At 36.8% G+C, this 13,218-nt stretch overlaps 1 protein-coding gene across 3 annotated transcripts in view; it reads left to right on the top strand.

The window, feature by feature from the left end:
* Positions 1–13,218, top strand: part of LOC124545215 (afadin) — a 1,085,620-nt gene that overhangs the window by 949,161 nt on the left and 123,241 nt on the right. For all 3 annotated transcript variants that reach the window (XM_047124083.1, XM_047124082.1, XM_047124084.1), the window contains 7 exons: positions 663–869; positions 4,677–4,956; positions 8,564–8,709; positions 9,450–9,555; positions 10,246–10,518; positions 10,605–10,754; positions 11,886–12,146. In XM_047124083.1, coding sequence (XP_046980039.1) covers positions 663–869; positions 4,677–4,956; positions 8,564–8,709; positions 9,450–9,555; positions 10,246–10,518; positions 10,605–10,754; positions 11,886–12,146 — 1,423 coding nt within the window. The remainder of the gene's footprint in view (positions 1–662; positions 870–4,676; positions 4,957–8,563; positions 8,710–9,449; positions 9,556–10,245; positions 10,519–10,604; positions 10,755–11,885; positions 12,147–13,218) is intronic.

The raw sequence follows: 13,218 nt of genomic DNA, 5'->3' as shown, positions 1-13,218 counted from the left end.
GTTCTAGGCACTTCAATCCGGAACCGTGTGACTGCTACGGTCGCAGGTTCGAATCCTGCCTCGGGGATGGATGTGTGTGATGTCCTTAGGTTAGTTAGGTTTAAGTAGTTCTAAGTTCTAGGGGACTGATGACCTCAGGTGTTGAGTCCCATAGTGCTCAGAGCCATTTGAAACTTTTTTTTTAAAGTTGTTTCAGCCTATTACTTTCTGACTGTTCATATTTACATATATTGGCTTGATGTGGTTGAAAACTTGTTTCTACTCTCGTCTCAAAAGATGGTCATCATAAACTGTAGTTTGATTTTGTCAGACACAAAATGTGTGCCCGAGCAACTTTCAGTCGCCAGTTACTCTATTTGCATACTTAATGTTGAATAGTAAATGCTTCATTTGCAGAAATGTTGATCCTTATGCATGTTTAGCTGTACTCCTAGCTACCTGTGTTTTGGAGTTCATATCCATAAATGTTTGTTGCAATTCTTCACGTTTGTTCAGTGAAAATTGATAAAAGTTACTTAGGTAAACATTGTAGTACTGTTGTTGTGGAATACTTTAGCACCCACACAAAAACAAGTGTAGAAATCTGAAAGGCACATGGACCTAACAGTTGCCCGCATGTGTGTGTTGTTTTTCCTGCACTTGACCCACCCTTGCACCTACAGTCAGTCTTCCCGAGGTGACGATGCTGTTAGCCACGGTGGTGCCTCCACACCGGCGCATAGTGGTGGAGGCCAGAACGGTTCCCCTCCACAGAACTATGAGACGACGTTTGATGTGGATGGTAACGTTGAAACTGTGTCTACATCTAGTCTGGGTAACAAAGAGGAAACACGTTCACAGAGGTCTGTTGGAAGCAGTAATGGTAACAGGTAAGCTGAATTGTGTTCGTTAATATCTGTATGTAAGCAAGCAGCTAGATGAAGTCTTGTATATTAAGGAGTGGAGCAATACCCAGTTTTTAGTGGATATGATTAGCTAGTAAGAAGTGCTAGTCAATCTGGCTTACCAATGTACCAACCGTTCTCTTTGTGATTTCATCCTGTTCGTGATATGGTAAGTCCACCTGTGAACCATAGCTGGTTGTAATCTTTGGTAATGGATGATTTCAAAGATTTCCCAATAATTACTCTCAGATAACTTAAAAAAGTAAATTAGACAACAGATAATTTCACGTAGATTTAATCTTACATGCTTTCTCAGCAAAACTGATAATTTACAGTTTTACAGCAATGTTAAAGCTGTCATTCCTCAGTACTAGTTTCGCAACTTCTGTGACATTCTTCTTCAGCTGTGTTGTGTGAAGATTCAAGTTGTGCCATGTCTGGAAATTTGAAATTGACATTTGTGCCGGTGTTGCCTTTTATAGTGGCAGTTGTTTCTTGGCACTGACAGAGGTGTTCTGTTGCAAATCTGCTCATGATCTTTCCCTTATCAGATATAATATTCAGTAAGATGTGTGCCAACAGAGTGCCACATTCATCAAATTAAATTGGCCGATCTCATTTGCTTCCTTGATTATACTTGCTGGTGTCTTCATTTTTCAATTCATACTGAATTGTTTTTTAACAATTATTTCTTGGTACAGCCTGCTCTGGAACACCCTCACAAGCTTTTAGAATTGTTTCTGACCATCCTGTATGAGAGTGACTGGGGTTCGAACCTGAGGGGTTCTGTAGTCTGGCACTTCAGCATTGAGCCACCAAGGTCTCTCACTATACAGCCGAAGTCTGAGGTATTCGTTAATCAGGTTATGTGTTGTATAACAATAATGCATGTAATTGTTTCAGTGTATGTTCTTTCCCCCTCTTCAAAATGTCTCAGGAAGGAACAAACGTGAATATTTATACTGATTAGTCGTGGATGTAATCGTCTTGTGTGTATCGTGAGTGAGGTGTTTCAGCATAGACTCCTTGAACTGTGATCTGTCAATCACTCATCAGTAATACTCTAAATATACTTAACTCTGTGTGGAAACATAAATGTCAGAAGATTCAGCTTCGCTATAATGTGTAGTACTTCCAAAATGTTTACAAGTTCTCAAGGTCGTACACTAGAAAGGAGTATTTATATCTGAAGGTAATATGAGAAAAATATCAGGTTAGTCTGCTTAGTTAGGGGTTGTTGAAATGTTATACTCCTGAGATGCTGATTTCAATTTTTAACTTTGCCTGTGTTCTGTTAGTTTGTGATAATAGCATGTTTTAAGTTAACTTTTATTTTGACTGTAATTTTTGTGATGTATGCAAGTTTATGTGAATCATGTAACTTTCAGCATTTTCTGTTTTAAATAGTCATGTGTTAAAATTTTTGTTTGCACCAAATAGTTAACAATTAAGATTCCCTGTACATATCCCTAAATGTCACTATATTGTCACACTTATCCACACCACTACTATTCTTAAAAGGTATCTGTCATGTCCCCAAATAAGTTAATAGTTCTCTATTTGTGTACAAATTCTATCCAGACTGTTAGAAGACAAGCAATAAACAAACAGTACACCATTGCCCACAATGTCTGACAATGAGTATTGGGACAGTGATAATACATAGTGCATAAAATGGAATAGACAGCAAGTTGGACACTGAAAAGCAGTTCTCAGTTTGCTTAATAACTACTTACCAATTACATTAGTTATTGCAGTAATGACAATGTCATAGTACATTTCATGCATTCATGTAAGTTGTCATTAAGTATACCAGTACCATTGTGCCTCTTAGTTCATTAAGTCGCCGAAGTGGCGTCAAATCGAAAGACTTGCACCAGGCGAGCGGTCTACCTAACGGGAGGCCCTTGTCACACGCCATTATTATTAGTTTTGAATCTCTTATGATGAACAGAAAAATAATAGATTTAATTTTATATGCTATAATTGGAGCCAATAAGATTCTGAGGAATGTAAACCATAAAATCAGTACACCTTAATAATGTCACAAAGACTGATATTGTAGTGCTCAAAAGTATCTTGTGGAACACATTAGATACAATCATACAGATATAAGTGTCTAATAGAAAAAAACTGCTGGTGGATAATTGAAAATTATATTATTATGATCCATTTAGAACAAAACTACATGTAATTGAAACAAAGGTATCTTACATCAAAACAGAAATAACAGTTCTTCTGACTCAAAAGTAGTTTGTAGGTCTGAGGGTGTAAGAATAAAACATAACTATTTTGGAGTCTGAAGAACAAGTCAATATTTCATTGCATACTCATTTGCTTTGATCACAGCTGCATGTCCGTTTGGCATTAAATCCACAATCTTTTGTCATAGATCAGGTGGGAGTTTTGAGCATTTGTCTATTAAGGTAGCACCAAATTGATCCTTGTTTGAGTAGTTCTACAGCAAACATGTTGATCCAGTACATCCCAGAGCTGCTCAGTTGGATTTAGACTGGGCTCTGGCTTGTCCATTTCAGAAGCTAGGTGGTGTGTTTTTTTAAATCTGAAAAGAATGTTTTTACATGGCTACAGATATGTTTTCAAACATTGTCCTGCTGAAACATCCAGCTGTGTGTCTTACTCTTTCTCCCGTGTGGAACCATATTCTTTTCTAAAATGCCACTGTATAGAAAAGATCCATTTTGCTTTCTATTGGAAAGAGAGGAACAACCCCACATCTAGAAAAACATCCACACATCATGACCCCAGCATCACCATGCTTAATGGTCAGTGTCTGCTACTTTTTGTTCCTTTAGTTTTTCAGTCAATCTATATACTGCACACCATCACTCCATAAAACCTTAGACCAATCTGTAGCACTCGAAGTTTTGTGTTTCTTTGCAAATCTATCCTGGTCATCCAATTTTTTGAATTTATGAGAGATTTATGTGATAGTCATCTACCATCACAATCACCTGCTGCTAGGCAACATTTTATTATAGTGAGATGTACATTCAGTCCGTATCCTGATCTGCATCAGTCATAGTTTGCCAAGCTGATTTTCTGGGATCAGCAGCCTGCTACTTCCAAATTTTTCTGTTCTCCTGTCTTGTTTTTCAGGGAACACTTGACCTTGATTTATTGGCTGCTGTTCCTTCCTGTTTTTGCCATTGATTTCACACACTCATTAGTTGTTGTGATATGCCATAGTCTGTAGCAACACTATATGAGACTTTCCATTCTTCAAAGCATGCAAAACAGCCAGTATCACATCTACTGAGAATTCTGCATGTTTTGGTGTGCTTTGAGTTGCCTCCACAGATGAACTGTCTGAGTGCCTAAGTAATGATAGTGGAAAATTTGTGATGAACTCTTATGGGATCAAACCACTGAGAGCATCGGTTCCTAAGCGTACACACTACTTACCTATCTTAAACAAACTTACACTGTGGACAACACACACACACCCATGCCCGAGGGAGGACTCGAACCTCCAATGGGAGGAGCCGCGAGAACCATGACACGACGCCTCGGACTGCGTGGCTAGTGATAGTGAAGGAATACTATACCGCCAAAGAAAATTACAAAATTGGTAGCTCTGTTGTGACTGCATGCAAACTGTGCTGGTAAAATAACACCGCAACTACAAAATACATTTGAGCATTATAAGATAACTTTTGAGCATTATAAAATAACTTGTGATTTACAAATGTTTCACTGCTATTACTGTTTCTAGTGCCAGTCTCCCAAAAAATTAAATACTGCATGATTAAAAATTGTTTACCCTTCTAGGCTATCAAACTACGAGCGGTATCCAAGAGGATCGGATCCAATTTTACCTGCAGTGCTGGAGTTCAGGGAGGAGACGGAGGACGACTTCTTACACGCAGTGATCACAAGCCTTGATCCTTCTGGCCCACATTTCAAACTGGCACCCACGTATACCTTGTACTTAGTTGCAAGGTACCGTGCCTCTACCCACTACAGGCCTGAGCTGACACCCACAGAAAGGGCACACAGGCTCACAATGCTTCTTGCCAGGGTTGCCGCCATGATCCATAATGTCATACAGGTACAGTGATTTTTTATCAGTACAGATAAACTTTAAGGAGGACCACTGCATTTTTGTGTATGAAGGATAAAAATATGTGCTCCTTAGTACGATTAAAATTACTTAGTAGTTGACATCTGTAACTTTCCATATCAGTGTTACCTCATCAGCTGCCGGCTGCCACTCCATTATAGGCAACACATTGTGGGTAACTCCATATGTGATGTTAAGGGACCCGCACATGTTCAGTTTACCTTCAATATAATGAAGCGACCGTCACACCACGAGTAATATTGTCAGTATTGTGAGTTGACAATGTGATTTTACAAGGCCAAGAGTCAAACACCTAAAAGAAAACATGCTGCATTCATTTTAGCTATAGCTCATAAACAACAGAAAGCAACAAAAAAGAGGAAATAAATCCAAGAGAGGCTGAAAAATTATCCTACTTGTCATGTGTTAATTTACTGACGGAATTCATAACCACAGACTCAGATGATGTCATAAAATATTTTTGTATGAGTTCTGCACATTATGACAGTCCTATCAATGTTGATAGGACAATAAAACAGAGAACCAAAATTCAGTAATGGGAGGGGTAATTGCAGTTGATGAGAGTTTAGGTATAACTGACACTTCTGGCAACAGGCAAGTCAAACGAATGCTTGAAATTTGGTGCTATAATATCATCGAACACATTTAACAGAACTGTTTCTGAAAGAGGGTCAATACTGCTCATTTCAGAGTCATTTTAACATTCTGGATAAGCAGCTGGAAGCAATGATAATTCTGTAACATTCTCTTTGAAAGTCCTTCATTCTTCCATGCTTTGTCAATGACTCACTTTAGATGCATCACAACAGCCCTCCAAACCATTTCATGCATTTTCCAGGCTCTGAATAGTCGATTTCTCAACTTTACTCACAGTAAACTTTTTACTTTAGCGAGCAACATATTCTTCCAGTTAAACCTATATGAGTTCAGTTATGTGGCAGTGATAAGGCCATAATCTTATGACATGTCTGTATTTATAAGCTACCTCACAAATAGTGTATATTAAGAGGTGACATGAATTTTAATAATTCTACTTTTTCTAGTGTTTCATTCACTGTCACTTTGTGTTGTTATAACCACTGAATAATATCTTCCTTTCAAGAGGACAAGGTTGAAGACTTATCCTTTAAAACTGATTGGTATAGAGATTGTCAAGAATATTTATTGATGGATTTTTTAAACTTGGTAACAATGTATTTTCAAACCAATTTGAAATTGTTTCATAATTAATTTCCTCATTGAGTCCGCCTTGATGCAAAACACCTTGTTATTCATTTATTTCTTTATTCTCTCAAACTAGTTTTGGCAACAGTTTGGGAGAATAAAGAAATAAACGAATAACAAGGTGTTTTGCATCAAGGTGGACTCAATTTTCTGATATTACTGTTTTTCTATGCAAACACGGACTAAATGGAAGAGTTGCAAGATAAAATCATTGTTCCTCATAGTACTTAGATATTTTCTTCAGCGTGAAAAGCAATTGACAGCCAGGAATAAAAGCCATGATAGGTACCAGCATGCAAAAGAATGATTCTACCACCTTTGGGGAGTGTCAAATCTTCTTTTTGGAACAGTATGACCTGTATTCACACATTTCATCGATCCAAACAGTGTCCTTGAAATTAGTGTCTTTTATTTAACATAAAGATATGCATGGCCATGCAGCAATGTTTTCTCATTCCATTAACATTTTATGGGCTGAAGTATTTTTGTATTTGAAAACAAGACTCTGCAGAACCGGTTGCAACAAAAATTTGTTGCCTCCAAACATTCAGTCTCACGCAATGTCTTATGATGCTTACCTAATGCAGGCCGATCTCTGTTATGGTTATTATTGTATATGTAATGCCGAATTGCTTCTTGTGCTAAAGACTCCAGATTTGTTATGTTATTTCGGAATACTTTTCTTCTTTCCCATTCTATAAAGACAAGAGAATCCTGCTTCACTTCTTTCCTTCTCATTGTTTTCCTTTTCCACTATGAAATACAATTGATTCACTAACCTTGACAATCGCTGTAGATCACATGACTGCTTTGAAAACCGGTGAGAGAGGTCCCTCACTTTCCACCTCCCTCTCAGAGTATTTCTGCTCACTGCACACGAGTTGCCACAATTGACCTTTAAACGTAATCTCTTGTCCAACTTTTATTTATGGTGTTTTTGCATCCTAAGTACTGAGTCTGCCACTTTTCTTCCTCATTTCATCAGACATGATAGCCACACACACACACACACACACACACAGTAATGGTAATGAAATACCCATGTTTCACACACAACTCTGGCCAAACAATAGACGTGAACTGACCATTTGTCACAGCAGTTGGGCAACGATGAAAAGTTTAGAAGTTACATTGTGCACTATGACTGGAGAAAGGCAGCTCTGTTGTGTGAAGTAAAGTGTCTGCTATCAACTAATTTTACTCAAACTGTAGTGAAATATGTGTAATCTGTCACACTCATGTTTGATGAAATCCTCAAATTTGTAAGTTTAAAGTCAACTGTCATTTAAAATGTATCACAGGACCCAGAAATATACAAATGTGTATGTTATTTGTAACAGATTCTTGGTTTTGGTCATTAAATGCATTAGAACTGTAACATACTGCAATGCCATTACTATTTGTGGGTTTTAATGCTCAGTCTTGGTGCCGCCTGCCCCCCCCCCCCCCCCCCCTCCACACACACACACACTTTTTATTGTGATAGTTACCTGGAATTGTAAGGCTTACTTGTTTGATTTTCCTTAAACTGTCAGTAGTACTGACTCATCTGATTTGAGCAGATGTTGAATGACTGACTGGAACAATTTTGTGTGGAAGAAGTAGCTGAAGGGGACACAGTATTCAGAGATATCCGTTGTTGGCTCAGCATTTCTCTATTTCTGTTGCTTTAACTTTTACAGTAAAGCCACATTTTGTTGCAATTCTAAATTTTCTGTATGCCATTGAATAGTATCTTCACACAAACTATTAAAATTAATGATTTAGATTATTTTGTAATTAATATTATAATTGTAATACAATAATATATCATAATGTTGAGTAACTTTATCATAATAAACTTATATAAAAAGTTACTGTTAGGTATACCAGTGCCAGTCTGGCCTCTCAGTACATTCCTTTTGGATTGCTGATGATGAACTGAACAAAACAGGAAAACAACAGATTGAACTTTGAATTCTGTAACTGGAGCCAAAGTAACAGTCTGAGAAGTATACACTGTAAAAGAGGTTCATTTCCACATCCCAGGAGCACCTCTCAAAGGGATCCATAGAATACAAGTAATTTCATATTCCAGTTAGTTTTCCATTTCGTAACAAATATTCAGCTGCGTAGATTAGGCCTCATGGTATTTTGCGTTCTATTTCTTGAGTTGGGTACTGCATACTCACAATCATGGAAAGTACGCCATCATGGAAAGTAATTTCACAATACAGAACTACCCTTTCTGACAGTCTGATGTTAACGTAAAACTAAAATAAATTTCTGTAAATGTACAATTTCTTTCTTTCAGCTTGGATGATTTGTATAGATATAATAATAATGTATGAAAATATCCTTTTTCTTGTAGGAGAGGTACAATGATGCCAAATCGTTAGCATTCTGGATGGCAAACTCATCAGAACTGTTGCATTTCCTAAAGTCTGATAGACATATCTCGGCATTCTCACTAGATGCTCAGGACATACTGGCAGAGTGTGTTCAAAGTGCATTCAGGTACAGAAGTTTCCATGAATCTAATGTATAATAACTTAAGAAATTTTATTTCAGTATTCAAATTGGATACATTTATGTGTTTAGTTCATATTAGTATCAGTTAACTTTGATTGGTTGTAATTTTGGCACTGACATAACTTTTTCACTTTATTTTAGAGCATCTTCAGTGATCAGATTTTTTTGTGTCTTACATCATTCTTCATGTTGTTCTACTTGGCTATAACACGCAGCACCTTCACTAAAATTAAATATATTCATGTTTTTATGTTGTGAAGGTCCACTGCCGTCTTGCCTTTCTGTGTACTTTGTTTTGATATTATGGGATGGATTCGTATCCCGCAATATCAAAACAAAATACACAAAATGACGAGATGTGTATAGACCTTCACAACATAAAAATGTTGTTATATTTAGTGTTAGTGAAAGTGCTGCATGGTAAAATCTGCCATATATGTGTAGAACAACGTGAAGAATGAGTTAAGAACAAAAAAAAAAAAAAAGAAAAAGTCTGACCTCTGAGGCTGCTTTAAAATAAAGTGTAACATGTTTGATATTGGTAATACTTCTATTACAGTCACGAAAGACAATATTAGCCCATATAACTTGGATAATGGTTACACTGTGTGTCATATATTATATTTGACACAGATTTACCTGCAGGAAATAAGGTGACTCTATCTGCATATGATGATTAGGAAGATACTGATTCAATGTTGAAGTCATGTACATATTTCTTACAGGAACCTTGTAACATGTCTGCAGAATGATTTGGCTAGTGTTATGCCAAGTTTTATGTCAGAAAGTGATGAATCCGGTCTCGAGGAGGATGGAGCTGCGTACCAAAAGGTGAATTTTGTTCTCTCTCTCTCTCTCTCTCTCTCTCCCTCTGTGTGTGTGTGTGTGTGTGTGTGTGTGTGTGTGTGTGTGTGTGTGTGTGTGTGTGTAATATTGCAAGACTTTCTGCTCATTAAATAAGAATTTGGAGCTGTTAAGTATCGAAAAATTTACCATTAGACTCAAAGGGAAAAACATGTTGTAATAGCTCATCTGAACTTGAATTAACAAAATAATTCGAAAAAAAAGGCAGGTGAGATGTCAGAGTAAAGCTGTAAGAATTGTACTAACAGGTTCTGGCCAAAACATTGAGAGACATAGAATTGCAAGTTGCGTTACTAGAAGCTACATTAGCATACATCACACTTTGATGGTGAACTAGAAATTTAGATCAATATGGGCAGCATCAGGTTTTAATTCTATTCATCCAGAATTTATGATGGTTCAGAACTGCAGCTAATCTGATTTTAATTAATTAAATTATCATCATGCCTGTATAAACTGAAAATTGTCACTCTCTGTTACCTTCCTCATTTGTCTTCGATTTTATTTGCAGTGTTTTGAGAATGTTCTTATTTTGCATACAAGCATAGTAGAATAGAGACCTGTAAATCAGAAAAGCTACTTTGAACAGAATTAGAAAAAATATCACTACCTGGCTTGTTAGTAGCTGTGTCTGCATGTTAATAAATTCTCTTACAGGTCCTCCAAGTCTTGGCATCCGCAATGGAGTTGTTGAGGAGATGTAGAGTGAATGCAGCTCTGACCATCCAGCTGTTCTCACAACTGTTCTACTACGTGAACACCTGGTCCTTCAATGCTGTAGTGACAGGCTCCGGTTACTGCAGCCGCGAGTGGGGTCTGAGGTTGAAGTCACGGCTGGCGCAGCTGGAAGTGTGGGCCGAGCGACAGGGGTTGGAACTTGCTGCGGACTGCCATCTCGCTCGAATAATTCAAGCTGCTCATTTGTTGCAGGTAGTTTAGTATTTTCTGTCTCTCCAGTTTCGCATTTTACCAAAATTTCATTGGTCGTAATTTAATTGTTTGTATCTCCTACACAGGCACCTAAGTACAATGCCGAGGATCTCAGTGCACTAGTCTCTACATGTTTCAAACTGAACTCACTGCAGATGAGAGCATTACTCAGTAAATATCAGCCTGCTCCTGATGAACCACGTTTGACACCAGAACTAATTGAAAACTGTGTCAGGGTAAGTGCCAAAATAACATCTCCTTGCACACTTTGTTAACAGAGAAGTCTCATAATGAATAGTGAAAGCATGGTTATTCACCCATCACTTTGTGCACATTCAACAATAATTTGTTTTTAGACTAACGAGTACTGGAAATAAGTCTGTCTGTTTATTTAGAAGACTATAAGTGCAATATCCAATGAATAATATGAATCACAGAAGTTATGTATTGATACATAAGAGCTTATTCACTTGATAAGATCTAAAGTTAATAATAGCTAGCATTGCCTCACCATTGTTTCATAACAACATTCTGCAACTGTGCAATAACAAAAGGCTCCCTTTACAGTCCCAAATTTTATCCCCTAAATATGCTAAACTCACGATGTAACTCATGTCCTCAATAGTTGCATGGCATTGGTAAAACGTTTCTGCCTCTTGCAAGACATTATTTATTTGTTTTTCGTTTACTCACATTGTTTCAGCAATACCAAATTCTTTTCTTGCACATGTAATTAGTACAGTATCTGATAGCAACTGAAAACTGAACTCATGTGGGTATTTCAGTAATGAAATTTCTTACATTATCTTTATAGTAAGAGAAGCTCTGGTAGAATGGAAATCATTTAGAAGTAAGCGAGACCGGTCACTAAATAGCAGACATGTTCAGTCATTGAGAGAATGACAACTTTGCAAAGTTTATGTGTACAATGTTTCTGTTCTATTTACATTTTACTTGTATTATATTGATTCTTTTTTATATTTGTAATAAAAAAAACAATTGCCTTCAGGCCTGAGAGATCTTCAGATGCTTTGACAGTCAACAGCAACATGACATTTTGTATAATTTTGGGCCTAGCAAGATCACATTATTATATTGCAAAATGTCACATTATGAAATATCTCATAGTTTTATAAACTTATATTTCACAATGTGATCTTGCCAGGCCCAGAATTTAACAAAGTGTAAAGTTGATGTAGACTGTCAAAGCACCTGAAAATGAGCTCCCAGGGCTCAAAATGCATTGTGCATTTTAATGAAATCATAAATTTTTTAAATTATTATGAAAGTAGTACAGTCACAGAAGAAACACTGCAATGGATAAAGTTAAATTTCTTACACTGATTGTTCTTTTCTTCTATTTGCAGAAAGCAGAAAGTAATGCAGATGAACTGGTGCGCCAGGACGGACGTGAAATCCAGTTGGAAGAAGAACCTGAACTGAGATTTGCTTTTTTACTACCAGAAGATGGCTACAGCTGTGATGTTGTTCGAGGGCTTCCACAAGGCCTGACGGACTTCTTGGCACCACTCCAGCAAGCTGGTCTTTGTAGGCTGACACCACAGCCAACTTCTGGTGGCCTGTGGACCATATATATGGGGTCCACACCACACCATGACCATGCTGGAGTGAGTATCAGGCTCCAGACATTAGTTTAAGGCATTGTAGATAAAGTTATTGCTCATTTACTTGACACTATTTTTGTCAATACTTTTGCAATATGACATTAATTTTGTTGTCATATATCTCCTCTGAACACTGTATTGCAGTGAATAATTGAGCTAAGAAATTAAGTATTGTTATAAAATGGGGGCCATTCAAGTATGAATGTAATTTGCATTCTGTGACATAGTTATCACATAACTTCTGTATATCTTATGATGGTGTCACAAGATTCAGACAGATTTAGAGTTGTGACCATTGCACAGAAGGCTTTTGGTATAATTTTTTTACAAAGTACATAATTCCCAGAGAAGTTAAATGAGGAGGAAACACAACTCTACATTTATTTGTAACAATATGTGGCTGTGGTAAATATAAAGACATGAACATTGTATCCAAGTTTTTCAATTGATCAAAGAAAAGAAAAACAGAAACTTAGTACCAGAATAAAAGCATACATGTTTAATAATCAATGGCTTTTTTTGATAACAATGTTTTTCGAAAGGTATATAGTGCTGAATAAATACTAATAAGACACTTTCAACAAACAATACAGTACCTAACTAGCATGACCACCTACCTGGAAAAAAATGCAACCTATGCTTACAAGTGCTTTGGAATATTAATGGATACTACATGATCTGTAAACTAAAAGATAACACTTGTCAGACATTTAATTAAATGGCTGAAGGTAACAAAGTGCAGAAGTCTGTGGAAATAAACTAGTTATCCTTATATATCACAGTTGTTTAGGATATTCTCAGCATATGAATAACATGTCATAAAAGTAATGGTTTAATGATACACACTGAACACACTGAAAGCTCTGGAAATGAAGGGATGGAACACACACACACACACACACACACACACACACACACACACACACACACACACACATTATTAAAACGGCTTGTAAAAAAATGTGTAACAAATCAGTGAAATAGGAATAGAATTTAGGATTTGAACTTAAGATATTTTTCAAATGGATATGCTCCTGTAAATAATAATAATAATAATAATAATAATGAATTTTGT

This window comes from Schistocerca americana, chromosome 8, assembly GCF_021461395.2.
Source record: "Schistocerca americana isolate TAMUIC-IGC-003095 chromosome 8, iqSchAmer2.1, whole genome shotgun sequence".
In the NCBI taxonomy this organism is placed as follows: domain Eukaryota; kingdom Metazoa; phylum Arthropoda; class Insecta; order Orthoptera; family Acrididae; genus Schistocerca; species Schistocerca americana.
Note: the sequence above shows the minus strand (reverse complement) of the source record. Positions and strands in the feature narration are given on the sequence as shown.